The 27,239-nt window shown below is 46.9% G+C and overlaps 1 protein-coding gene across 1 annotated transcript in view; it reads right to left on the bottom strand.

Annotated features, from left to right (window-relative positions):
• COL26A1 (collagen type XXVI alpha 1 chain) overlaps positions 1–27,239 on the bottom strand; it is a 168,843-nt gene that overhangs the window by 137,097 nt on the left and 4,507 nt on the right. The window contains exon 2 of the mRNA XM_035559059.2: positions 8,651–8,773. Coding sequence (XP_035414952.1) covers positions 8,651–8,773 — 123 coding nt within the window. The remainder of the gene's footprint in view (positions 1–8,650; positions 8,774–27,239) is intronic.

Here is a 27,239-nt window from a genome sequence, read left to right as displayed (position 1 = left end):
GCTGCAGACTGCAGCTTTCTGCTTCTCTCTCAAGGCTGGGCAGATGCAAACCCCGAGCCTCCAGGTCTCCACAGGGAAGAGCATCCTCAAGCAGCACCGAGAGCCTCCAGGAGACAGAGCACAGTCACAGCCTGCCCTGCCTACAGCTCTGCCCTAGCCCAGCTGCGCAAAAGGGCAAGACAGGGCTAGATGTCTCATGAACCTAATCTAAACCGCTCTGTGAAGCGCAGCAGGCACATGTACATCCGGGACAGCACAGCAGTGACAGTAGTGCCGTTAATCTGAAGAGCAGTAACATGCACTTACCAGGAGAGGCTGCCCATGTATGGCTTGGAAAACAGGCAGCATCTCACTCGTGGGTAACAGGATTTGGGGAACTCATTTCTCAGGAAGCTGTGGCTGATTATTTATGCCAGCTGCCAAACACAGAAACCAACTTCTCCCATAGCCACTGGATAAGAGGATCTGCACAAGCTTCTTCCTGAGCACGCAGCCGCCTGCGCTTGGAACAGAATGCCCAGGGATGGGAGAGCAATGCTGAACGTTATGTCTTCACCCTCCGAGTTGCCAAAAAGCACACCAGTTACTGCTAATTCCAGCAACTGTGATCCAGGCACTTGTCTAATAAGGGCTGGACAGAGCCAGCTCATTCCACCTAGCACTTCTCATCTCCGCATTCAATGGCATTCAGGAGTCTGCAGCCACAAGCAACCCTGAGGACTTGGCACCGTGTTGGTGTAGGTGGTGTGTTTTGCTTTTGTTTGGGTTTTGCTTTTAAAACAGAAGGACCTAAGTCACAGAGGCTTGAAATCTCTTTCTAAGCATCTCTCAGAACAGCTCTGGCAAACTTTAGAAACTGAACCCAAGACTGCCAACTCCCAGTCTTGGAGTTGGACTTGAGACATCTTTCCACACTTAAGCCCCAAACCATCAGTCAGAAGTTCATGACTTTGTCACTAACACCACAGTTGGATTTGACCTTGAGATGAAAGTCTCCAGCCCTGTTACCAGTGTCTGGAGCCAGCCAGTCTCCAACCACACCGTGATTTTAAAACCATGTTTCTGCCAACACCAAGATGTTAAAGCTCTCTCAAACTTCATTATGAAGTGTGGAGAGTAGCTTGAGCCAGACTGGAATCTTGGCAGCAGTTCTGTGATGGGGAAGTAGCTGTAGTTTTAATCCTCAAACGAGAGAGGACTTCTCAGGGCATGACAAACTTAGAGCTCAACCATCACGGCCTACCACCCACCCTGAATTTCCTGGAAGAGTCCTGCCGTTTGCAGCTCTGTTCAGCGTTGTGCAAGTCAGGCATGTGAAGGAGTCCCAGCTTGCTACCTCCAATTTGCTTTGAAGTTGCCCTCTTCTTCAGAGCATCGTTTTGTGACATGGCACCAAGGTCTGCTATGACATAATCTCACCGCATCACAACATGCATATTTCTGGGTGCTGTTTTAGGAGGGGAGTAAAGAAAACTCCTCTAACAAAGCACAACCAGTGCTTCTGATAACCAAAGTATTCCTTTCACATTCATATTGCTCTTGCACTCAAAGGAGAGGAAAAGCCATGCAAAAAGAAAAGAAGGTACCTGTGAAAGATAAGACTCAGAACAAAAATGTGTGGAAAACATAATGGGTATGAAAAGGGACTGGTAGGGGAAGAGCAAAGCCTTTCCCTTGGATGCCACCTAGGCCACAAACACTGGCGTAGAAATACTGCAAAACCACGGTAAGAGAGGAGATTAGGACGAGCTACGACCTGCACTTCTTCTGTTCCCACGGAGCTGAAGGGCAAACTCAGCACGTGCAGTCCTGTTCAGCAGAAGACCTCTAAGCACAGAGAAGCGAGCTACCAAGACCTGCAGCTCCACTGCAAGAAACACATCACTTACCAGCACTCTTGCTGAGGCTCACAGCCAAATCCCAGGGATCAGGGCAGCATGCAAAGAGGAACCCAGAAATCTCAGCCAGCAGCCACCACTGTTACTAGATCAGAAAGGATCGGGAAAGCCAGGAATCCAAGCATCCAGCCTCCCCTGCAACTATTCCCATGGCAATGAGGTATCAACCCAGTAGATCCAACCCTGTCCGTGGTTATATAGCTATCATCTTTTGAGCATGGAAAATCCTTCTGAGTTAAAAACAAGTGCTAACTCTACATTAAAAGACCAGAACAAAAAACTTTTGGTAGTTCTCCTAATATTTGGGGCACATGGCCTGATTTACAGACATGCCAAAAAAACTAAAATGCCTTGTGGAAAATCAGCATGTTCTGAAGTAACACTTCCAATTTGTCAGGTTGCACGCTCATATCTTGAAATGCTTGGCTGCCCTGGAGAGATGGGAGGTTGGAAAGGGCTGGGCAAGTGTTGACATAGAAAAGAGTATCCTGTGGGTATATCCCAGAAACACATCCAAGAAAATCATTTCCTCAAGAAGCTAATAAGAACACATCCGATTCCCAACACCATCCCCACTCCAGGCAGACCATCATAACTATCCCCTAAAGCCTACCAGACACTGATTACACCAGGTAGCTTCTCTATGGATTACCGACAGGATACCTTCACCCCAAACCAGAGCCACAGCAGACACAGGGGCAGGGAGTGCCTTTATCATCATGTTGGTGCTTACAAGCATGGCAGAGACTACTATCCTCTGAATTTTTTGTTCCCTGCAGCCCTGGCTCTGCCAGCTTCCCCAGCACAAAGCCTGTGGATCCCCAGGTAAGAACATAACCAGGGGAGTTTCAATACGTTCCTTCAGACACCAGACAAAAACCACAACCTGCAGCTGCAGGACTGTTGGAGGTCATTGCACATGCCCTGCCTTTGCCAAAAGGGAGGAAGGGAACTTGTTTTCAGTTTGCTCTTATCTGGTTTGCACAACTTATCAACAGCCTAAAACACAGAAAATTGGCATGTATACACCTCCCATCCCAAGTTAGGCAAAGCACTGACCCTGTAGCAATAGAGTCTTCAAAAGCAGAGCAGACTGAAATGGATGATCCTGCAGAATTCCTTCTTTGTTATTCGGCAAACTAGCTTGTAAAATACCCCAAGGAGCAGAAATGTGCTCAGTTTAAATAAAAGTTTAAAAAAAAAAAAACTACATCCAAAAATACTGAACAGCAAGAATGATCCAGGCAAGACATATAGCCTGCTTACCATCAAAAAATACCATCAAAAGCACATATGTATGATAAGCCAAACCAGCTAGAATGCCGAGGGGTAAAAAAGATGCAATAGCTGGCAGTCAGCAAGGCACTGCAGCTCATGGAGACTTTCTGTACAGCAAGAATACTCTCCCCTTCCACCTCTCCCCATCTCTGAGCAATGTTCAAAGACGACAGGTGAGCAACTTTATGTTTGGGGTTTCAATGGCTCTTGCTGAAGCATGGGGGCCAGGTAAAACCATCCCTGTACAAGCCAGCTATGGGTTTCCAGGAAGACACACAGATTCCCTGAAGCCAGACAGTGCTACAGAGAACGGATACTCAAAGGCTAGATTGAAACAGAGCTATATGACCACTAAGCACAGCAAAAAATTGAAAAATAAAAGTCTCATGCAGCCTCACGGGAAACATTCATTCTTCTAGAATGAATCAGGTAGGAGAGGAGTCGGAATACCCTACCATAATCTGAAGAAGCAGGTTTCTAGATTTGACATATGGATTTTCATAGCAACAACAGTTTGAAGAGGAAAATGTTTGCCTTCCAAAGGCAGTGCATGAGCTGTCAGGCTGTTCTCACATTCTCTTAACTCCAGAGATACTATTTTACTGTCCACAATAGTCACACACACAGGCTGTAATCAAAATTGGGCTCATTTTGCCCTATCAGGGTACAGCAAGAAGCTGTCTTGATCTCAAAGTCATAAACTATAGTAAGGCAAAGCAAACACTGACTGCTAATATTGTTCTCATCTATCAGGAGAGGTAGCATCACTTGACGGAAGGCACAGGAAGTCACAAAACCTCTGTAACTAAACACGTCTTAAATCCTTGCCTAGTCTATGAGACCACCCTTCTCCATGAACCTCAAGGAGGGTTGAGTCCCAAGTATGGTAGGATCGTGCGTTAGCCTACAGGTGCTGCAACAGAATGACTGCTCAGAAGAAGGATTACCATTTAGGTGCCTGGGCTCACTGTCTGCTGGGTGCAACCATGAAGGCAGACTCCCAGAGATTAGATTGCCATTGAAACACCAAGCAAGAGACTTTATCCCTTCCTTCAGACAGATAAATAGCACGCAACTTTTCTAAGTACCTTAGGAGCTTCAGCCAGACTGCTGGAAAGCTGCCTGTTCACTTCGTAGTGTGACAAAGCAAAGGCATATCCTATGGCACGCAGAAGCTGAAGCCTTCACAACACAAATGGAGAGAGTTCAAGAGCAGATCTGCTGAAGGAAAGCCTCCAGCCAAGACCACTCCAGAGCAACTCAGCACCCAAGCTAAATAAAGAGTCTGGGGTGGAGGGCAAGAAGAGAGCAGCTCATCCCATCCCAGCCAAGATGACGACACTCCTGCAAAAGAAGCACAGCTGCCAGCTTCCCAAGAGCAAGTGAACAGACAGCGAGGACATCGCGCAACCAAAGCTGCTGGGCTGGGGATCTCACAGATACTCCCCTGTCAAATGCCTGACCCTCAGCGGCAGTTTGTGCAGTAAGGAAAAGAAACATAGCATGAATGAATGGGAGACAGGAAATTGAGTAAATCCGTGCCTGGCCACGCTGATGTCTGCTTGTAAGCAGCGTCTCTCTACCAGAGAGCCCCTCTCAGCTGTCACCGCGCGGTTGAGAGATGCCTTTTTTTTGGCTGGCGTCCCTCTTGCTAGTGAGCAGCCTGATAACGGGTGCTGGCAGAATGAAGGCTCTCCCAGATACGGTTGACTCCCTGCAAACAAGGAGATGAAAACAGTTTATTTCAAGTCACAGCTGGGAAAAATACTATAAAGCCAAAATAATGCCAATAGCTTACTGACGTTTTGCTGTGCTTACAATCAAGCATAACACCATATGAATCTGCCTGTGCATCCACTTCAAGCACAGGCACCAGAAATCTTGCTGATAGAAGAAAAGGAGAAGGGCCAGAAGGTCTTTAAGTCTGTCCTTCAGGCAAAAGGGAAACTTAACTATATAGTACCTGAGTGACCACAGGGATTATAGAGAGCGAGATCACTTCTAGCCATGAACAGACTTTGAGTAAGCCTGACACACCCCAAAGACCAGACTTGCAGAAAGCTGAAGCCACAGAGGTGCTGATACAGAGTAGGAAAGGAGGAAACAAGCTATTTGATGGGAACAAAGCGTTGGCTGGGTAAAGTACTCTTGCTGGAGCTGTCTTTTAGTGCAGATACAGGCAAGTTTATGCCAGCACTGAGAACTGTAGATACAGTAGAGAAGTTCCTTCATATTACAGGAACAAACTTGAGGACTGGCAAGCTACAGAAGGCAATAGGTTTAGTGACACAACACATTCTTTGGTTCCCTACCAGTGAAGCATGTGCAGGTTTCCTCCTGAGTTTTGGGAAGTGTGAGGATAGGACGCTATCACATTTGACACCTTTTACTGCTTTCCTCTGCTGAACGTATCTGAGACTATCCTTGGTACCAGGAATTGAAGCATTCTGGAATTAGATGAAACATGAGCACAGGTGACCTTTGCCATTAGATGCTAAAGGCACATGGTGGCTAAGTGGACAGCCCATGACTCTTATGCCACTTCTCTCATTCTCTTTTGGGGGAAGAGTTGGTTTGAAACACAAGAAGAGGCAGTATTTGCCCTGACTGCAGTGCCAGTACTCACAGATACTTTTGCCCTGCACAACAGGCTCATCAAAGGAAAGAAAAAAAATGAAAAAAGACTACTTTTAGAAGGGCAGCAGTGTCACCCAAAGCCTTCAGACATGTGAAGGTAGCTTCTGGGATTCGGGACAGTTTTTTGTTTTGAAAAAATAAGTATAGAATGACTCTCAAGCCCAATAGTTACTGCAGAAACTGACATAGGGCACCTGAGTTTCATTTTCTGCTCTGGTGAGTATTCTGTTCATCTTCAATGTGAGCTTTCAGAGACCTCTCCTAGGAAGTCCTGCAGCTTGGAGGCTGGTATAAGCTTGCCTGTCTCTTCAAAGCCCATTTCTCCATGGAAAAAGAAGGAAACCACATAGAACTTTTCCACTGTTAAGGGAACTCCACTAACAAGTGTGGTGCTGAATAGAAGAGAGACTCAACTGTCCGGCAACGTCAGAGAATTTCTCATTGCTATCCTTACAAGTTTTCATTTGAAAACAGGAGATAGGTTTCACCTGAAACAGGAGAGGAGGGTGTTTTTTAAAGACACAGCATTCATTTTATTGAAGGTTGTGAGAAGCGTAGCTGTTAAACTAATTTCAGCTTGGAACTGAGACTAGAGAAAGCCAGTTATTCTCACATCCCTAGGTGCTGGCAGTGTGACACAAACAGGCAACAACACAGGCCCAGGAAGTAAGACTTCGACCAAAAATATGCATGCACAAGTTGCACACCACAACATCCATCAGTTTCGGTGGCTGTTTTTCATTCTGCTATCAGAAGTCAGATGTACTGCCAAAAAGAAGCAACCACCTATAAAAGATGTCTAGGATTAGGATAATTTATTTGACAACGCACTAAACTCTCGGGATGCCTGTGGCTTTGACTTCATTGCCATTTGTTCCTGGGGCTTGCTCTCTCCTACAGTGAGAGCACAGTAAATGATAAGAAGCTGGCATGTGTTGCTCCAGCTTCACCTTTGTTGATAACTGGGTGGGCTCCAGCATTTGCCAGCAGCTTTCTGGAGGTTCTTGGGAATGAGAGGTCCAGGGTCTCTCTCTATTTTGTGTCACATGATGCCTAATTAGGACAAATTACATACTCATGCCCTTAGAAGGGTGCCATTGGCTCTGTGTCCTCCCACTTGCAAAGGGAGCAGAGCATTAGCGTCTTCCCATCTCTTCTGGAAGGTTTCTTCTTGATGATCATCTTCCAGAAATGCAGCTCCCATCAGCTAAGGTTTCATCAGCTAAGAACTTGAATATTAATAACTTCAGCTTCTTTATGTTATTTTTCACATAGAAAGAAAAATTGAGAAGTCTGCTGCCATTCTGCATTGTTTCCAAACAATTGGACTTGTCAAGCAAACGAACCAAGATACATTTCAAACTGAAAACATTTTGTGAATAACAATGTCACAATGGCAGACAACTCCTAAAGTCTCTGGGTTAATAACGTAAGAAACAATGTATAAGAGTAACTGCAGGAGCCCGCAAAAAGGATTTTTACCAGTAATATGATCAATTGTTTAGTACTCGTGAAACTGCAGTTATATTAACAAGGAAAAATATGCAAGATTTTTGGCAAGTTTGGGAGACAAGGTGAAAGCTCACAAGTTTCTAATGACAATTATGTGTGTAAAACGTCTGGGAAATTAAAAAGCTTCAACAGAAGTTTGGCCATGGCAGTGTAAAATATTAAGTGTTTCAACCACAGCCTTGCATAAAACAAGACCAAAGAGACACCAAAGCAGATATATTACAAGTGAAAAAACTCAGACTGACCAGTGGCCAAATAGAAACTAGATAACCAACTGTGGTAACTGCCACATGGAAAATGTGAATTCCAGATGAAGAGAGTCTCAGGAGCAGATCAGTGCATGCAGGAGGCACATAGCCCAAGAAGATGGATCTCTGGGTATTTATGTTGGTAGTTCAGCCATGTGCTGGCTAGGTTGTCGACTAAGAGGACCTCATGCTATGGCTGAATTGGACACAACAGCCACAAAATGACTAGATTATAGGTTTGTCTATATGGGAAATTCTTACGGAAGCAAGGTGTACATTTAGAGGACAATGACTTCTCTGTGCCAGCTCCCGGATGGGTGGGTAACATTATTCTGCTCTGAGGATACCTTTCAGAGAAGGCAGGACTCAACACCACAGACACTGTACGCAGGAAGGTAGCTGCTCAGGATAGCTATTGCACTTTTTTTTTTTTTTTAAATATGGATCCTAAGACTGTAAAGGATTGAAAGACCGAAGTAGGCCAACAGCAGACTGCATGGAAGTTGACAAGCCACTGTCTCTAACCTTTGTTTCTCATCTAGGGAGAGATGACATCATGCTTTCATGTATGTCTCTAAAGAATATTGAGACACAGGAGTAAGAGGTGCTGGATGGGAATTCCACTCTGAGACGATGCTGCCTTTGTCCAGCACTGTCTGCAAGGACTTTGAGCAGAGCTTTCCAGTATATGTAATCAACATCCCCCTTAAAGACCCAGATACAAGGACTTCCCAGATACAAGGACTTGATACCAACCAGTGCTATCGGGCCAGCATCCCCACTAACCCTGTTCAGTCACACTGCTCTCTTACAGACTTTATTTTGCTTTGTGTCTAACAGCAGCCTCCTGCATGTGGATGCACAAGCTTGCATTACAACGTAAGTTAAACTGTTTCACGTAGCTTGCCTCTAATACTGCACTCACGTGCGTAAAATGGGCATTCCTTAGTTCTACCACCGATGATGCAGAAGATGGTCTGACCTATAGAGCTCACTGTGCAGTACTTAAAAGCTAGGCAATTTAACGAGAAGTGCAGGAAAGCGTGTACAGGCAACGTGAGACATGAAGATTTTTACCTCACTAAGTTGGCACAAGGTCCAGGCCACCGGCAGCTCTGATAAACTCGCTGGATCACCGTTTCTGAACCATTCTGCACTTGGCAGGAAACTGTCCGTGTGACCGTATAATGACACCAATGCCTGTGGAAAGAAAGGACGATATTAGCTGCAGTAAGACAGCAAGCTAAACCAACATATATGAGACTGCTTACCGAACTTAATTTCCTTTCACAACAAGATTACCCATTCGGTAGGCTAAGAGAAGCCGGTAGATGTGATTTCCTTTTTATTAGAGCAAAGTTTTCAATACTATCTCTCACAGTATCCTTCTGGACAAAGTGTCCAGCACTCAGCTTGACAAGTTCATAACACGATGGGTGAACAATTAGCTGATGGGCCAGGCTCAAAGGGTTACAGTAAATGGGATGACATCAGACTTGTGGCCAGTCACTAGTGGGGTTCCACTGGGCTAAATGATCTGGATGAAGAAGTCAGATCCTAAGTTTTTTGGATGAGCTGGGGCAGGGGAGGGTCAGGCTGGGTGTTAGGGAAAGGTTCTGCACCCAGAGGTGGTCGGGCACTGGGACAGGTTCTTCAGGTAAGCGGTCACAGCACCGTGCCCGTCAGAACTCAAGAAGCAGTTGGACAATGCTCTCAGACATATGGTTTAATTTTTAGGTAGTCCTGTGCAGAGCCAGGAAACGGACTCAAAGATCCTTGTGGGTCCCTTCCAGCTCTGGATATTCTACGATTCTATGACTGCAGTAAAAACAAAGTAACTTGGGGGTGGGGTTGCTGCTTCTGCCAGCCATAGCGAGCCCAACTTGCAGTCTTCATTTCCCACCCCACCTCCTCCTCCCCATAGCTGCAGAAAGATTCCCTGCTTCTGCCAACCTGAACCACAAGAGATCCAGTAATGCCTCTTGCTTGGTCCTTAGAGGCCAGGGTTTTACAGTACATAATTTAGTTCTGTAATTTATCATAAACAATAGGATTTTAGAGGGGAAAAAAGGAAAAAAGTCTTCCAAATCTCCTGATAGTCAGCTCCCATTGTATTGGTCTTAATTTCATCCCGCTCATTATGGTATCGCTCCCCAGCCTCCTAGCACTCCGAGCAACATCTGAGCTGGAAAATTCTGCTGCTTGGTGTGGTGGGGTTCACTGTCAGCAGGGCTCGAACAAATGGGCTGCACTGGAGAGGTTACAGTCTAAAAACAGGCAAGACAAAGTACAGGGGAGGGAGGGACTGGAGTATTGTCTTGTCCCATAAGGGAAGAAAATAAGTGCAAGAACTCCACCACAAAGCATAGAAGAAGGCAGCAACTGCAGTGCCAGCCCTGGGAATCGGCACCTATTGAATCCTTCCACCTTCCCTTAAAAAGATGTTTTGAGGTTCAAATGTTGTGCTTGGGGAGTGCAGTGGAGGATCAGGGCGCTTGTATTTTCCCCTTGTAAACATCATTCATGCTTGCCAAATTCTGGATCATACTTTTGCCTCTGTAACTGCAGAGGTAGCAGCTTTGAGAGCCACCTTCCCACTGGTCGCACAGTGGCAATAGGCACGTTCCCTTCTTCCCCATCCCACCTCCGCAGCGGTGGTCCAATTTTTCTACTATTTGCCCTATTTGTTGCATTTCCCCCCCTCCTTTTTGGATCCCCCCCCTCTCCGCAGGAGGCTCCCCGCTCCGTCCCCATGAATAGGAGGCAGGCCTGCCAGCAGCCGAGCACGGCGCGCCACAATGGGCCGGCCGGGGCCAGCCGGCTGCTCACCCACACCTCAGCTGCAGGCAGCCGGGCGAGCGGGGGCACACGGACCAAGGGGGGCTTCTACTCAACACCATCAGGCCCAGCAGCAGCACCAGGGCACAGCCACGCTGCTTTTCCTGCTGGTACTGCTCCTGCTCACTGAAAATCCACTTGCAGTCCTCTGCTTCTCAGGAGCTTCTCAGGCTTGTGCACTGAGGCCGTGGAGAGCCGCTTCTCAAAGCTTTGTTGAGGGTCTGTGGTAGGTTTAGGAGCAGTCCCTAAAACCCTAAGCAGAAAGTTGCATTAAGGATTTGTTGCCACGTGCAGTAGGGGACCAAAGATTTCACTGCAGTATGGCAAGGCAACTAGAGCAATACCTTCTCCCCACCCCAGACATCATATCGAACATTTAAGGAGTGAGAAGTGCTTAGGCCACCAGATTGCTCGCGGTACAGATGGAACATAACAGCTGCTGCACTGAGGGTACAAACCCTGGACTAGCAGAGGTGTCTCTGCTAACATCTACAGCAAGGAGCCAGTGGGCAGCGTTACTTCATGATTAGTCCAAAAATCAGATGAACGAAGCCTTGGCTCGCAGGACGACAGCAGATACTTGAACAGGCTCGGCACAAGGTTTAGGGGGCAAAACCAGGAGACACACGAAGACAGGAAGATGAGATTGGAAATGCAGTAACTCAAAAATAAGTTATTGTTGCTGTTGGTTTTCCTTTTGAGCATGTGGTGCAATTGGCCCTCATTTCATCTCTCCGAGCCCTACCCACAGGATTTGTTCAGAGGGGCACTGCTGGCTGAGAACACCCACGCCCTAGGAACAGCCGTGTGAGTATGGAGGAGAACAGCAGCCAGAAGGGGCAAGTACAAGAGGGGCTGAGGAAACCACAGCTCTATACAATTAACTCAAGTACATGCTTTTAGCACAGCGCTTACAGCTGTCAGAGGGACAGCACAAGCATTCTGCAAAAGCCTCGGGACAAAAGCATTTCATGTCAGGCAAAACAAATCGCACACACCCAGAACCTGACAGGATAACGACAGGAGCATATGTCCTGAAATTACGAAAACCAAAACTTCTCATTAACATGCAACGAGGAAAGGAACTGGTCCAACCACAGGGGAAGAAGGAAGCGGCATTTCGCACACTGACAACGCGTAACAGAGCAAGGAGGGACACGGATACTAACAAATTCAGAACACAGTTACCGCTTCCTGAAACAGAGCTCAGCTATCGAGGACTCCAGGGCCTTTCCACACATTAAAAGCATTTTTCTGCCTTGCCAATGAAATCCAAATAAATCAAGTATTTATTTATACACACTATGCTTTAGCTGTTTTGTAGCTTGTATACATGTGCCCCTCTGGCCTTCTCCCATCACCGAGTTCCATTTGGGAAAAAACAAAGCTGTTTCTGCCAGGCTTTTCATTAAGCGGGTGCTGCCGGCATGCATGCAGATTTCCTTTTTGAAACAGCCCAAAACTGCTGGGGTCTCTTGCGCCTTTGTTCTACCTGGTCCCTGGAATAAACTGCTCAGGAACAAAGATCCCTCACAGGTCACACAAATCTGGCGATCGTGCTGCCGCTGCTGCTTCGGAGAAGCCTTGTCTTGAGCTGAGACTCACCAGACAGACCTCGTGACAGCCTCATGGCAGAGCCACGGGCAGCAGAGGGAGGCGTAAAGGCTGCTCCCACCCTTCAGAGCATAACAGAGGGCTGCACACTGGTGGGGGAAAACACCGTATTTCCAGGTTCGTTTCCTCGGCTGAACTATCAGGGGCCTGTTAGAAAAGGAAGGAATGAGGGAATTAAGGCAGTGAGAACCTTCCCCGAGGCTCTCTGTTCCTTCACTGCAGCCATCACCTAGGCTGGCCAGGACTGACAGCCCACGACAAAAACACATCCTTCCCTCAGGTCCCGGGAACAGCCTTCCACGGTCCTCACCAGAGCACAGTAACAGTGACAGAGAAATGCAACTCACGGACTCTTCCCTTGAGCAGAACCACCAAACGAAATGGCCAAACCACACAGACACTCACGGTCTGACATGAACGCAGATTTCTCTTATTTCTTTACCCCTCACTTCCCATAACTAGCATCACTTTCCTACAAATGCACCTTACGGGTGTTTGGTTTCTACGCTGGCATAGAAGCAGGGGAAACAGAACAGGAGCAGAGTAAATCATGGTATGCATTTGGAATATATAACTCAGGACTCAGTGTAGATGTAATAGCACAGTGACTACGAGAGAAAGACAGACAAACCTACCCTGAGATTTCTCTTTGCAAGCCAGAAGTCCGCAAGAGCAGCCTCCAGAACGCAAGCAGGCTTCAGACCAAGTGACGAAAGGCCCCATCATGGCTTACAGAGATTATAAATGACCCTTTATATTATATACAGATGCTAGCAAGAAAGGTTTAGGACTTTTACTGGCATGCATTCAGGATGGCAGAGAATATATTACTGCTTATTCAAAGAGAATATTCCAACCAAGCAAACTAAATGATCCAAACAGCAGCTCATTTAGGGCTGGGGCTGCTGGATCTCATGCAAGCTCATCACCAACCTATTTAGCACAATGCCCTGCAGTGCCTCATGGAATTGGTCTTCCACTGCTCTGCTTGGAGAGGAGAGTCTCACAGTTGCTCTGCTTTCCCCAGCCATTTCCAAATGGACGCCCTCCTTTCACAGCCTATTTAATCCTTGGAAGACTTTCACAGACAATTGAAGATCTGCAGATCGTGGCCTGTGAGCTACCAATTTAGAAAGTTTCAGTCCAGGACTAGACAAATACCTCATGTCTTGATCACAGCTGACAACATGCTGCTCCAGAGGGAACACAAGCACTGATGCCAGCAGATATCCAAGGGTATTTGCTGTAGAGGTTCAGGATGTTACTGTAGCTGTTTCAGGGTAACTAAAGAAATGTATTCAGTGGCTTGTGTTATTTGAGGCTACTCTGGAAATTGCTATTCTGAGCTTAACTAGACACTCAGGAGGTGCTGGAAGGGAGTTACCCACTCTGCTGGCTCAGCAGAACCAGTGACACGTGGCTTCAGGTACGCGGACTCCAAAGAGGCAGGAAAGGCCAGCCTCCCAGGAAGAAAGGCCAACCTCCCAGGGCATGCACGAAGCAGGCTGGAAGGCTCCCCCAGGGCCACTGGACTTGCACTGGGGGCTTGAGCTGCATTTTGCTTCTGTGGGCAGACGCCAAGGAGGAGGCTGTGTTCTGCACCCCAGCAGCTTTCTGAACCCTCTGCCCCCTCTCAGCAGAAGCCTCATTTGGATGCCCAGTTCTTCCCCCAGAGACTCTAATCCTACAGCACAAGAGAAAAGGGACTGCAGGAGGTGGAGCAGTGTACGGTAACAAATAAGCTAAAATACAGAAGCTCCTGAAGAGCCATATACTCACATATCAAAGCTTAACTCCAGACTAGCATGACTGAATTAGCTTAGAGCACTCATTTTACGGACAGGAAGCCACCAGACAGCAAGCCTCCTCCTCCCCCATCTGGCCATCTGGATTTGCACAGCACTGTTTGCTAAGGCCACCACCTGAAGGATGCAGAAGGGATGCTCCCACCCTCTTGCCCACTGTAAATGCTTAAAGATTTGCACTACAGCAAGCTGACAGCCCCATCCCCAAAAGCAACGTCTGTTTCTTCCCAGCCCAAGCCGCTGGCTTTGATCCAATCTCCTTGGACTCCTGGGGGTCCCCAGAAGGCCTTCCAAGGGGCTTGCGAAAGAAAAGCCAGCGCGTTGTTCGGAGGCTTTGTTTCACTGGACAGGCGAGCACAAGCTGAACGATGTCAGGAACCACCAGGCTGAACTGATCGGGACTCAGCAAGTAGCCTGTTTAATCAAGAGCATGCAGCTCGAAAATGAAAGCAGCTACATTCTTGCCTAATCACTTGACAGGTCGGCTCCGCACACAGCTGACTTGATGCTGTGCCCCGTTAGGGACCGACCTACAGCAGGCAGCGATGCCACACACGGGACCTGCTGGCTGACACGGTCACTGGAGGGAAGGACAGGGTTACAGCTCCCGAAAACCACGGCCCCGTGGCACAGCGCGCTCCGACCAGCACGATGTGCTGTGCTTTCAGCGCAGAGTGCTCAGACTTCAAACAAAGCCCCTTACACTGTTGTAGAGCTAACAAAGATGGAGATTTAATGCTTTTTTAGTACGTCCGATAAAAACACATGCCGCAGAGTGCCACACAAAACCTCAGATCACCAAGCCTTAACCAGCCAAGAAGAAAGCGAAGTATTTCTGGGAAAATAAATATCTTCCTATGCACAATTATTTCATCAGCACCTGTTGCATGTGTTTGGGCATGAATCAGCCCTCCCCATTTCCAATAAATACTATAGATGTCTCTCAACAAGTTTGGCATTTCTGATGCTTGTGATTTGCCCTACAGCTCCATGCTGTGTAAACAACTGCACTGAATTATCTTTTTGTTTCCATAAGGATAACACACTGTGTGTTATACTTAGCAGAGATCAACATTTAGGGCACAGAAAACAGTAGGAGTGTTTTGATAGCTAGATAGATTTCCCCAAGTTTCCTCATAACATTTTTCACTGGAGCTATCAGTTTCCCTGCAATCATGGAGAGGAATTTCAATAAAATCAGAAGGTCACTGGCTTTCACTGGGAAAAAGTTGCTGTTCTGACTCGATGAAAGCAAACCGTGCCCTTTTCTCTGTGTCAATAGTACAGCATCCTCCCTTGCCAGAAGGGCAATCCATATGTTTTGTGCTGGAGCCCATCGTTAGGAGGGGTTCATTACTTATATACTCCACCGAGGCCAGGAGCTCAGGTTGCCCCATGCGTGCCAAGAAAGCTAAGATTCAAAGGCTGCCAGGCTCTCTCTGTGGCATCTCTTCCTGAACCATCCAGTTTTGCATAACCACATTATTCCTTTCTTACTCACAAATACACGCCTCCCTCAACACGCTTTGGTTCCCATCAGGATCACGTTGACCAGCTAGCCCAGCGTCCTGTGACCAGATTACTCCTTGCTGCTGTGATGTAGCTAAAAAGGAGACAATCCCATCGCAAACCTCTGGAAAGCTCAGATAAAAATCAAGCTGGGTTTAAGTATCTCCTGTTCTCAGCCATATCTGATCTCTCCCTAGGTAACTAGCTTTGGGGATCCAAGGCTGTCATTCGTCTTGCCATCCAGAGAAAAGCCAGCTGCAGAATTCAGCTGTAGGCACCAGTCTCCATGAAATGAGGATGTTCAGAGTCAAGGAACTGATTCAGGTCTGCAGACTGATGTACCATTGCTAAGAAATCCACAAAAGACTACCTGGCAGGCATGGCAGGGGCTGCATACAAGCATATGATGGCAAGGTTTAGTTCCAAGCAGAGTCTGCTCTTCCATTACAAAGTTTCCAGGGGTCTGCAAATCAGAAGACATGACAAGCCACAGTAATCTCGTTGTCAATATTGATGTTTTACGCATGCCTTACTCCCACTGAGTGCTTCCGGCATTAATAGAGGTTACCCTGACTCCTGTGAAAAAAGGAGAAGATTTTTATAACAGCCCATTCATTTTGGGAAATGAATAAAACTGAAGGATTGCTAGCGTTTCTGAAGCCAGACAGCAGCAGCCATTTGAAGTAGCATAGAGCCAGAGACTCGAACAGGAATAAGAGAAGTTCCAGGTCTCCCACTCCGCTGCATCGGTCAGACAAAGACTGGAAGGAGCTCCAATCTTTCTGCCCCCAAGTAAGTCTGAAAAAGAGACTATAAAAATCAGTTCTGCCTAGCAGAGTCAGATTGGACAATTTATCTAGGTACCTCCCAATAGCATAACCCTTCCCCAGGGGCCAATATGTTCTGTGCTTAGAGCACTTCAAATACTCAGTTGCCAATAACAGTCTTAAGTTCTCCCACACAAAGTGGATTATCAGAGACTGCTGGAGGGAGCTCAGTCCTAGAGGAATCTTTACCTTAGGAGGAAAATGCAATTCAGTCTGCACAACAGCTTTAATCTTCAGCAAGTTCTGCAGCCAAGCGCATTTAACTGTGCTTTCTTTCCTTTGTTGTGTGCATGGTTGACCTTCCAAACAGCATTACCTCGAGGGCTGAACTCGCTTCAATTTATAGGAAAGCGCACCAAGTTTTGCCTTATCCTTCTGCAGCCATTGAAGTTACAGGGGCTGAGGGAAAAACCTCTCCCTGCCGGAATTACTGAAAGCCTAGAAACTGAATAGCCAAATAGCACAGAGCCGTGGGTGAAACTCTGTTTTGAAACAGTGAAAGAACCCAGCTCCGCCAAGCAACATACAGCTTCCTCAGCCATGAGGCCATCCCTCTCCTCTTCCAGTCCCACCTCATTCAGCAGGCACCGTCCAGCTGCTGTAACAAAGCGGGGCTCAGAAGGCGATAGCACTCCTGTTACACATGCTGCATTCATTCGTGCAGCGCATCCACCCTCTCCATCAGCACTCATACAGATTATAATAGACGCAGATGGGGACTTGGAAAGGGTTGAGCAGGCAGTATGAGAAATAAAGCTGGGTCTCACAGACTCTGATCAATACCCACACTTCTGTGCCTATGCATGTCTATGGGCACATACAAGGAAAGGGCTCAAGGAGGATTTCTCTAGCATGAAGTCCCTGTGCGTTATATCCACCACCCAGCTCCTCTCCAATTGCTAGTGGCACATTCTGCCTGAATCAAACAAACATGGTTGACCCGAAGCATAATTATCCTCATCATGAAAATGAAAGAGGTTAGCCCATGACTGAGCGCTCAGAAATAAAAGGGGGGTTCACTCTTTTGAAGCGCTTTGCTTTACAAGCACTCGGCTGTTTTGCTGCTCCCTCCCCCAGGCTTATCACAATCAACGAGAAGACAGTAGTTTCCAGTGCTCACAGAGGGAGGGAAGAGGAAACGTACAGAAATATCTGTGGAATCTGTCTTTGTTAAATTAGACTGACTCGATGGAATTTGGCATTTGATATCCATGCAGCGTGGAAATCATGCACAATTACAACCTAGTATGTCACTTTAGCAACATAAAAGCTCCTTGAAACAGAGCTTTTGAAAAGAAGAACCTGAGCCTAAACATTTTTGCGCAGCTGGATAACACAGCTGTAGACAGGTCTCCTGCCTTCCAACACACTCAGTACTGGTCTGGTCATTCCTAGAAAGCTTAGCCCTGGAGGGAGAGTTGAAGTTCAGGGAAAAAAAAAATCCATAAGACGTTGATTACAGGTACAAAGCTGGCATGTAAAATACCAAATACTTGTGTGAAATATACCTGCGTTCATAAAGAGCACGTTTGCCATTTGTCTGTGTGCCCTCCTCTGAAAATCTGATCCAGAACTGCTAATGCTGAAGACAGCAGCCCTGATCTTCATTACAGTGTAAAACCAGTTTTTTATCCAAGTCAGTACCTCTAAATTGCACCAAGAAATTCATTCAGAATTAAACATCAACTTTGAAGCAGCAGGAGATGGAAGGAGTACGAGTGACAATGCAGGACAGACGTATGCCAGCTTGCCCTTAAAATCTTTGGAGAGAGAAAAACATTAAGAAAACCAGCATAAGGAGTCAGCAACCCTGTAACAATGTCCCATGCTTTATGAATGCTCCTGTTGTGGCTACAGAGCCTCCTCCACCACCCATAAAGCTCCAACCCCTTGCTACGTTACATCACAACAAAACAATACTTTGCACAATGTGCATCCACCAAAAAGGCTAGATCAGTCTCCTGCATTTACGGGCTGAACTAGCTGGTTTTCAGTGTCTCCTCCAAACCAAGTACTTCCCCATGGAGGGCACACATACATCTGCATGCCTCAACAGCTAGTCCATGTGGATTGAGGAGGGTCTGTTCCTGAATCTATTTTTTTGCTTATATAGCTCCAAGCAGGCAACAGCACATCTTCGTCCCTCAAATTCAGCCTTCTGTTGCCAAACTCACAGCACTTACCAGCAGCAATGAAAGCCACATGCATGACAGGAACACAGGGACTCTGCCTAGACGAAGCAGTGTTTTTCATTAGCATTATACTGGCACCAAAAACCGCAAATTACAGCGAGAACAAAAGGCAATGTCAAAAGGAGAGCGAGTGTATCAGAGGAGAAAAAAATAAGGTGGTACAAACAAGTTGTTGCTCCGTATCAACTGCATGATGTTCATCTGCCCATTTAACGTGCACGCTCCAGGTTCTTCTTGGGGCTGAACAGTAGAGATACAGCTATCATCGAGGAAAAATACACTCTTTTGAGAGCTAAAGAGAAAACCATGTTGAAGGAGACCCCACAAAGAAAGCATGCTTTTTCTCTTTAAGGGGATACAAATTCGTTTCCCTGAGCTGTTTCTATACTCAGAGGACTGTCCTGTGAACTCCCAGCACGACTGGCCCAAAAAAGCACTGAAAGGCAGAGCAGAGCATGAGCTTCAGACTCACAGGTGTTAGGATGCAACTGGTAGTATCTACACGGACAATTGCATCAGGTAAACAGAGCCCAAAGCATTTCTAGCAGCACTTCCTCCACCTGCCATCCCTCCTCCTCTTTGCCTGTGCTGTTACAACCACTTCACTCAATCTAGGTCTCCAATTTGTTCAGCAACAAACAAAGCTTTCTGTGGGCCCTTGTACACAAGGGCAGACCTTCCTAGAAGAGCAGTTTGTTGTGTGTCTGCCCATCACGGTGGGGAACTAGGTTTAATGAACCAAGGGAGCCTCTCCCAGGCTAGCATGAAGTTGAACTGAGCGTGCAGGCTCAGCTTTATTCCTCATCGCTTCTGCCATACGAGGTGGCTGCCATACAAGGAGCCAGACATAACATCCTCATTGGAAGGGCCAAAGAAACAGCACCAGTCACAGCCTTTCCTTCAATGCAAATTATAAGAAAACCCTACAACTCCCTAATGTTTCCTGTGCTGGAGGAGGGAGTTAGCAGTAAGACAGTCTAGACAACTCCATCTACTCATACTGCTTCAAGACCAACAACCCTGCTTCCCCTCTGATTTGCCAGCTCAGTCACTCCAGCCTAGGCAAGCTACTGAAGTTCAGGTGCCCATCAGCCAGCATTTGCATTAGACCTGAGACAGGGCTACTGCTGGTGCTTCAGGAAAGTTTTTGGGGGGCAGCTGTACCCGACAAACATGCCTGCACTCCAAGAACTAAACCCTTTTCTCCAGTAACTGCTCTATGGATAAGCCAGGTCATTCTAATGGATGGGGGAGGTGAAGCCAGGGGGGCTTTTGCTTGCCAAGCTCAGAGCCCCCTGAGCTGAGCCAGGCGAGGCCCCACTTTGGAGAAGCAAAGCCTCACAAACGCTCTCTGGCTGGGCATTCACAGCGTTAATCAGTCTGAAAAACAAAACCCAAAGCCTGCGTGTTAATTTGCTATTTAAATTGAAAACTTTTTCTTCCATGGCTGCCATGTCTGGCACAAGGCTGTCCTGGGCGTTACTACAATAAAAAATAATTTGGAAAATAATCCTATTGTTCCAGTCACACCCAGGGGAGTTTCATGTGTAGGGAAGTAGGAACATCAAAACTGAGATCTGCTGCGTGATCAGAGAGCTGAGCTTGCCCTTTACAACAGTTCATTTTGATTCCAGTGCGTGCTGGGGAGCGATCCGACAGCGAGCTGGGGCTGGAGGATGTCTCAATGGCTTTACAGTTACTGATTCCTACTCGCATAGCCAAAAGCTTTCAGAAGTCATCTCTAGTGCAGCAAAGTAGCAATACTCTAGCGCAGTGAAGTAGCAATTCCCTTTGCAAGCACGCATCCACCCCTACAGGCAGTTAGGTGATCCTGTCCTTCTCTCCACTCATTCCCAGTACCCATCTAAACGGGCAATGAGCTGCCCTAAAACAAACCCAGGTGCCAGTCACGAACACTTTCTCCATGCAAAGCAGAAACCGCGCCCAGTGCTCCGCCTGACCGCGGATGCGGTACTTACAGGCACATGATATGCGGCTACGGCAGCAGCCTCTGCTCACCTTGTGCCAGACTCCCCCTCTCACACTTGGCCAGCTGTGTTGGTCGGGCACTGTAAAAAGGAACTGCAGCGCATTTGCTGCAGCTCAGCTCTTCCGTGCACAGTAGTCCCAAATCCCTGCTAGCGAGGGCTCTGCAATGCCTCAGCGGGTTTTAAACTCCCTCTTAACCAGATGGTGCATGGTTAAATCACACAACCCGCTGCACGTAGATGTCTACAGACAGACTGTACGAAGGCATCTAGAAATAAAGTGCTTTAATATATTTTCAGTTAAGAAGGATCTTCTACCTTTGACACATCTTTCTAAGTTTTTACAGGTTTTTGAAGTAGGCTCCACATCTTGTTTCCAGCCAAGAATAATTGTTAGCTCTTTTTTGTGCAACCAGGTTTGTTCACTAGAAAAAAAGTCTTAAAAAAAGTCCTTCTCTCGTGAACAGAAACACTAACACCTTTCCCTGTTATTAAAAAATTCTTGAGCAATCTAAGAAACCGCTTCAGTGCCTCAGCACTTTGGAAACCTCTATTTGGAAGGGAGATGGTCTTGAGGGAGGAGATCTACATTTCGGTATCCAGGTGGAAAATGGGTTTGATTTGGCCAAGTAATAACAGACGAAAAAAATCCTATAGCCTGTGCACGCAGAGTAGATTCCTTCGGAATGATAACAGTGCCTTAAGCATTCCCCAGGACGAACACAGGAAAGGGGATGGGGAGAAAGTGGCCCCGAGGCAGAGCGAGGTGACAGCAGGAGCCCTGCAGGGGACACACAGAGGGCTGGGCAGGGAAAAGCCCTGCCTGCTCTGTGGGGAACTGCAGGAGTGGCAAACTCCATTAGATGGGGGCTGTAGGGTTTTGTTGCTGTTGAAGTTTAGAGTTACCTGCCAACGCAGAGAGGCAGGACAAGCTAGCTGTCTTCTCCAAGGCAAGGGAAAACCCCACAGCGTACTTTTAACCAGGAACTGGGAAGGGTGCGGAGTGAGGCATGCAAAGGACGCGTGCTCCTAAAGCAAAGGCCTCACAGGCTGCTGGGACTGGAAGCATCTGGAGCTACTGGTGAGAGAAGTGAGAGAAGCCTCGCCCTGCAGCAGCTGACACGGGACGCGCACACATCCCACTTTAGACTCACACCATCCAAAACTTGGGATCAACTCCAGGCAAAGCCAGAGAAGACAGCCTACCTTCCTCCCCCTCCACACAGAGTTCTGCAGAAGCAGACATTTGGTGACACAAAGGTGTGGAAGATGATTTAAATAAAACAGTTACGACCTGAATTTGATTGATGGGCCACAGGTATTTCATGTTTTTACCTTTTTTTCCCTCATCATTTGGGAAGAACAGCATCCTGCTGCTTTACTTACTGCAGGCAGACCAGAAAACCCATGAAGGGCACACGGCTGCTCAGCAACTGCCCAGCTTACAGCTTATTGTTGTGCCAGAGTGCACACGCGAGCAGCCTTTGCGCATCACAGCTGAAGTTTGCTCATGCTTTTTCTCCCTCACGCACACATACATGGCTGATTTCCTTTACACCTCTCAGTGCAGCTCGGGGGAACTATTTACATGTGGCTGGCATTCCAGTAGAAGAGGACAACACACATCCTGTAGCCGAAAAAAAAAAAAACGGGATGAATTTGGATTGAGAGCACTCCCACATGTGCAAGTCAAAAAGGTTGGTTGAACCCAAGAGCACGGAACAGGGCGAGATGGCAGAACAACTGTTGAGCCATTTCCTCTTGCAGTCAACGTGTCTGTGGAAACACTTCAATTTTTCAGTCATTACTGGCAATATCTGAGCCTCAAATTCTGTGGGCTGTGTGCAACTCCAGACAAATGCCTTTGTTTAAAAACACACAAAAGTATACAACAGAGCTCATGGTGGCATCCTGCAAAGCGAGCCTCCCCTCCTTAAGGCACAGAGATGCTTACCTGCAGATCAGTAACCCAGGCATGAGCAGCACAAGGTGCCTCCCTGACTCCAAGAGACAAGGTGAAGCACCCTTTACAAACCCATCTAGTTTTTAGCAGCGTTCAGCTCAAGAGCCAAGTTGCCACAACTATATCCCGTCACATCAACTTTCCCACCGCTTCCCCCCCTTCCCACCCGCCGCAGACAGACACAGCTCCATCCTCACCTTCCCAGACGTCAAGCAGCAACTCCTCCAAAAGGTACCTGGGCACTGGAAGTTTGTTTGCAGTGAAGTTGTATGGTGGTTTCTAGAAGCTGCTTCGAAAACCTCCTAGTTCAGATGCCTTTAACCACTTGGCAGTGGCTGACAAACAATTAGAGCTTGATTGTTTCAAAGGACATTACCCAAGAAGATGAACGTGCTGCTGCAGTCCTTGCAATAAATTTCCAATGGCTTTGGTTGCAGAGGTTTTGAAAGGGTTTTAGCAGACTTTCAGTTACACTATCAGGACTCAAGCATTTTTCTGGTGCTTGGCAAAACAGGATCTTATTATTTCTGCAACACGCACTCAAAGCTTATCCGCAGGCCTATAGACTAATTCCTACAACTTCGTAATCCAAAATTTTTGTATCATTTGTGATATACATTAGCGACTTCCAGTAACAGCAGCCCAAGAGACAGCATTTTACTATGCGATATTCAAACCATTTGGCTCCGTGCTGTAGCCCAAAATACACTGCAGGGAGGCTATATATTTTGCTGCAGGTTATGCTGATTTACAACAGCTCTAGGCCAAGTGCTGCAGCATCCTACAGAGCCAATTTGCCTCTTTCGCTCTCGTATGTAAGAGGCAGCACGGGACCAGAGAAAGCTTGCAGCATCACAGCCCAGACCTGCCTTTGCCCAAAGACCAGTGCTGCTTGGTAGCACCAGCTGCCACAGGGCTTTCATCGCATGCCCAAGGGTCACTGCTGCTTCCACAGGTGTGTAATTAATTCAGCCTCCAAAGCTCTCGCTGGAGAAGGGGAGAGGAAGTACCACAGCCTGTGCCACTGCTGCTCACTCCGGCCCCACTCAGCACCTCCCTCCCCAGTCCCTAAACTAACCTCTTCTCTGTGTAAGCCAGGCACAGACCAACTCCCAAAGACTAATTTCAGTCATCTGGGCTCCGAGAGGTGCATTAAACAAGGAGCACGACGACCTCCATTCTGTAAGAGTGGAAGTTTACACAAGTGCCAAGTATTATCATGGATAGATTTTATTATAAACTTCTACATGCATTCACATACAATACGTTGGATTTCGCAGCTTTCCATGTAAGATCTAACCACACCCTCATGAAGTACTCCCCAGAGCCTTCCTTTACATGAAGGGAAATATTACTATTCCCTTTTTATTCAGGGGAAAGAAAAAAGTCAGAAAGAGGAAACGTACAAGTCTCAGTTCCCAGACTCTGTGCTGTTCTACAGAATACCCTGAGCATTGAAGGGAATGGTCTTTTTCTTGGGAAACAGGGTTGAAAACAAAGCCTTATGAATCAGCCAGCTGATAATTAAAAGCAACTAAATCCAGATCACTTTAAGCTGCACATGAGAATCTGGACTCCTCAGATGCCGAATCCCTCTGCCGACCAGAAAAGCCAGGGTCACTTGCCCAGCTGGTCACCATTGTTCTGTCCAATAAAGTTCTGGCAGGAATGCATGTTTAACAAAATACAGAGATTAGGCATAACAAAGAATGCGGCTCCCCCCTCTCTGTTTAGGTTAGTTGGGTTTGCCATGTTGAAATACTGAGGCTTACACATATCAGATTTTCTCTGTCCTGTACTGCTAGTGCCAGTGACAGACACAAGCTGACAGCCCAGTTCTTAGGATCGACACTATTTTAGCTTCAAGTTCATTAAAAGCAGCATAAAAAGCTTGCCTCAAAGCTGTAATGACCATTAAATCAGTGTTCTCTTGGGGCTGTAAAGTACCAAAAAAGAAAAGCTCTCAGTACCTCCAACATGCCAAAAACAGCAAGTTAGACCAAGCCGAAGAATCAAGGGGCCAGATTTCAAGTACCTTGCAACAGGGCAGCTCATCTTCAAATTGCTCAGATTTCCTACAAGAAACCTAGCATCCAGTAGGTAAATACAGCATCAGGAAGGCAACGATCTTCCTAACGTCTGACTCAGCTCCTGACAGTTCAAAAGCAGGATCTTTTGCTCAATCTACAACCAGGCATGCAAGATTAGTCAGATGCCAAAACGTCACAAAACCAAGTCATACAGGTAATCTTACAGAGATCTTCAGAAATATTGTAAGGCTTGTAGGGACGCAGCTTTTACAGAGTCAGACACCGTGTACCAGGCAGCTCTGGTACCTCACAGGGTCAGCAATTTCTCCACTCAAAGACAAGTAATATTAGACAGAAATTTGAGATCCATAAGTAGATTTTCCAAGGGTATAGCCCTTGGAGAACTGTGTGCAAGAAGGCTAGAAACAGCCTGGTTGCACCTTAGTTATCTGGAGGTACCAAGGATTTCTGAGCTCCTGTGCAGGGTGGGTATGACAGCTTGCACTGCATAAAGTGCAGTTTATAGGTAGGAAGCATCTAAGAGCCTGTTACGATGGCAGTCTCTCCTCCCTTTCTGCCTTCCTAAAAAGCTGGAAAATTTTCTGTGAGAGCCACACATTAAACTGGAACGGGTATGGCTGAGATATGGAGCTGCCAACAGCCAGATTCAGGTTTTTCTTCTAGGAGAGCCTTTTTAGTCATCCCAGCACAGCACCAGAAATCACATTTTAGCTGGTGTCCCTTTCACTGCCACCTGAAAATGAAAACAACTCCAAGTTTGTACAAGGTAACAGTGATGAGATGAACAGCCAAACGGCACACGCTGAGCAGGGTGGTAAAAACCAGACCAGGGAAGAAAAGAGAATTGGGCCAGAAGAAAGACCGGAAGCCAAGCAACCTGAGGCAAGAGGAAGAGAAGTGGCATCAGATGGAAAAGCCTTTTCCTGTAGAGCAGATGAGCGGCATTTCCCTTGTGTTGGAAGGGAACGTTCACGCCAACCCCTTTACACACAGAGGCGTGCTGGAGAGCTGCTGGTAGAGCTGTCACCCATTGCTGCCTCAAATAAGGATTCAAAAAAGCTCCCTGTGCTCTACTGTGTTTACAGCAATAATGAGAGCCTGGAGGAAGGGGTTAGGAACATCTGAGTTTAATAAGAGCTGAGCAGCACACAGCAAAGAGAAACGTCTGCCCTTCCGTTCAGGGCTACCACACCCCACCAAGCTCCGCAGCACCCCACCAATGGGAGGCTCGGCGCAGAGACGTTATGTCATCCCGGCAGCCGCAGCAGCCCATCTGCCCCAAGCCTTTTCGTGATGAGAAGAAGCATTTCGAACCAAGCTGAGAGCTCCCAGCACCACTCTTTTGAAGGGCTAAATAAGCACAGTCCTGTGGGGGAAGAGCAGATGGAGACTGACCCCAGGCACAAGAGAAGCCAAGAAGAGAAGGAAAGTTTTTGTGCCTTAACCGAGCAACTCCATCTCACGAGGTCATCGCAACAGGGCAATATGGAGATCTAGCTCATTTAGCACCCACACTGCTGCCTCTTCTTAGTCCTAAAGAGCTCCAACATCCCAACAGGTCATCAGCATCCTGCTCTGTATGAGAAACTGGAATAGAAGACCAGTCATTCAGTACGCAGCTTCTGCAGTCATATTTGCTGCACCCCCTTTCTCACAGCCTGTCTCCAGAACCGTCCTCCTATGAAGCAGGTATCTTTCATAAAATGCCTTTGTCTCCAGTGCCTCTATGTGATACTCTTTTCCCACCTCATGTATATGAGGTTTTTTGTTTGATTTGTTTTTTTAACCTCTTTTCAAGTATTACGTTGCAAAGTGGAAAGCAGGAATCAAGAGTATTGTCCATCTGCAGAGTCAAGAACAATTTACTCAGTAGACCTTGGTTACAGGACCATGTCCATGGGGATATTTCCCTACCCCATGACTTCACTATGCTGGTGTTTCTGAGATGCTCTGCGCAAACACGTGCCTGTATCTAGTGCAAGTACTATCAAGGAATATCACTTCCATCCAGTTCCTAGGGGCAGAAAAAGTTGGAAGCAATTAAGAGGACGTCTGACTCCATAACCTGATGTCAAGATTGGACATGAACAGATGCGTTTCTAGGCAGTGGTACCTCGCATTACAGTTGAAGTTAATGTTTTGACAAATGACTTACTTGCTCAGCGCAAAGTTGTATAGCCAAGTACCGACAGCCCCAATCAGCTCTCGCAGGACAGACAGGAGACACGCTGCACAGAGGTAATGGGAAGAGTCCTGCATGAAAGCAGCTCACAGATACCTTCTCTTCTCAGCTTCAAAGAGGTTTCAAGATCAGCTGCTATAATTGTAAGAGGCAGATTCTCTTTTCGAGACAAACCACACAGATATGAAAGAGCAGACTGATCTGTCCCAAATGCTATGTGTTAGGAAGCTGCCTTCCGCTTTCATCTCAACAGCATCCACCGCGGGCCTCTGTGTGAAAGCCATTTCTAAACAAATAGGAGAGGTTTCTCCTTTGCCAGAGCTACGGTTTTCCTGCGTTGGGAGCTGAAAACAAGCCTTAAACCTGAAATTGTATATTTTTGAGAGGAAGGATAAGGGAGGCAATTATTTTCAAATAGCCAGGCCTAAGCATTACAAGAAATGCTTTCACCCAAGCACACTCTTTACATATTCATCTGTTCATTTCCAAAAGGAGAAAGTTAAAGACATCCAAAAAAAGCCAAAACATCTCAACCAGATTATTCCATGTAATAAACCGCAAGTTAACAAATAATTGTGTCTTCCTAAAAAGGAAATAAGGAACAAAACCCATACGAACCAATATCACCTTCCCCTCCTTTGTTCCTTTCTGTAACACTACCTAAGGACTCTAGTTCAGGTCAGTGCCACTTTGTGCA

This window comes from Cygnus atratus, chromosome 20 (assembly GCF_013377495.2).
Source record: "Cygnus atratus isolate AKBS03 ecotype Queensland, Australia chromosome 20, CAtr_DNAZoo_HiC_assembly, whole genome shotgun sequence".
Lineage (NCBI taxonomy): Eukaryota > Metazoa > Chordata > Aves > Anseriformes > Anatidae > Cygnus > Cygnus atratus.
The sequence above is the reverse complement of the archived record's forward strand: the minus strand, read 5'-3'. Positions and strand labels throughout refer to the sequence as shown.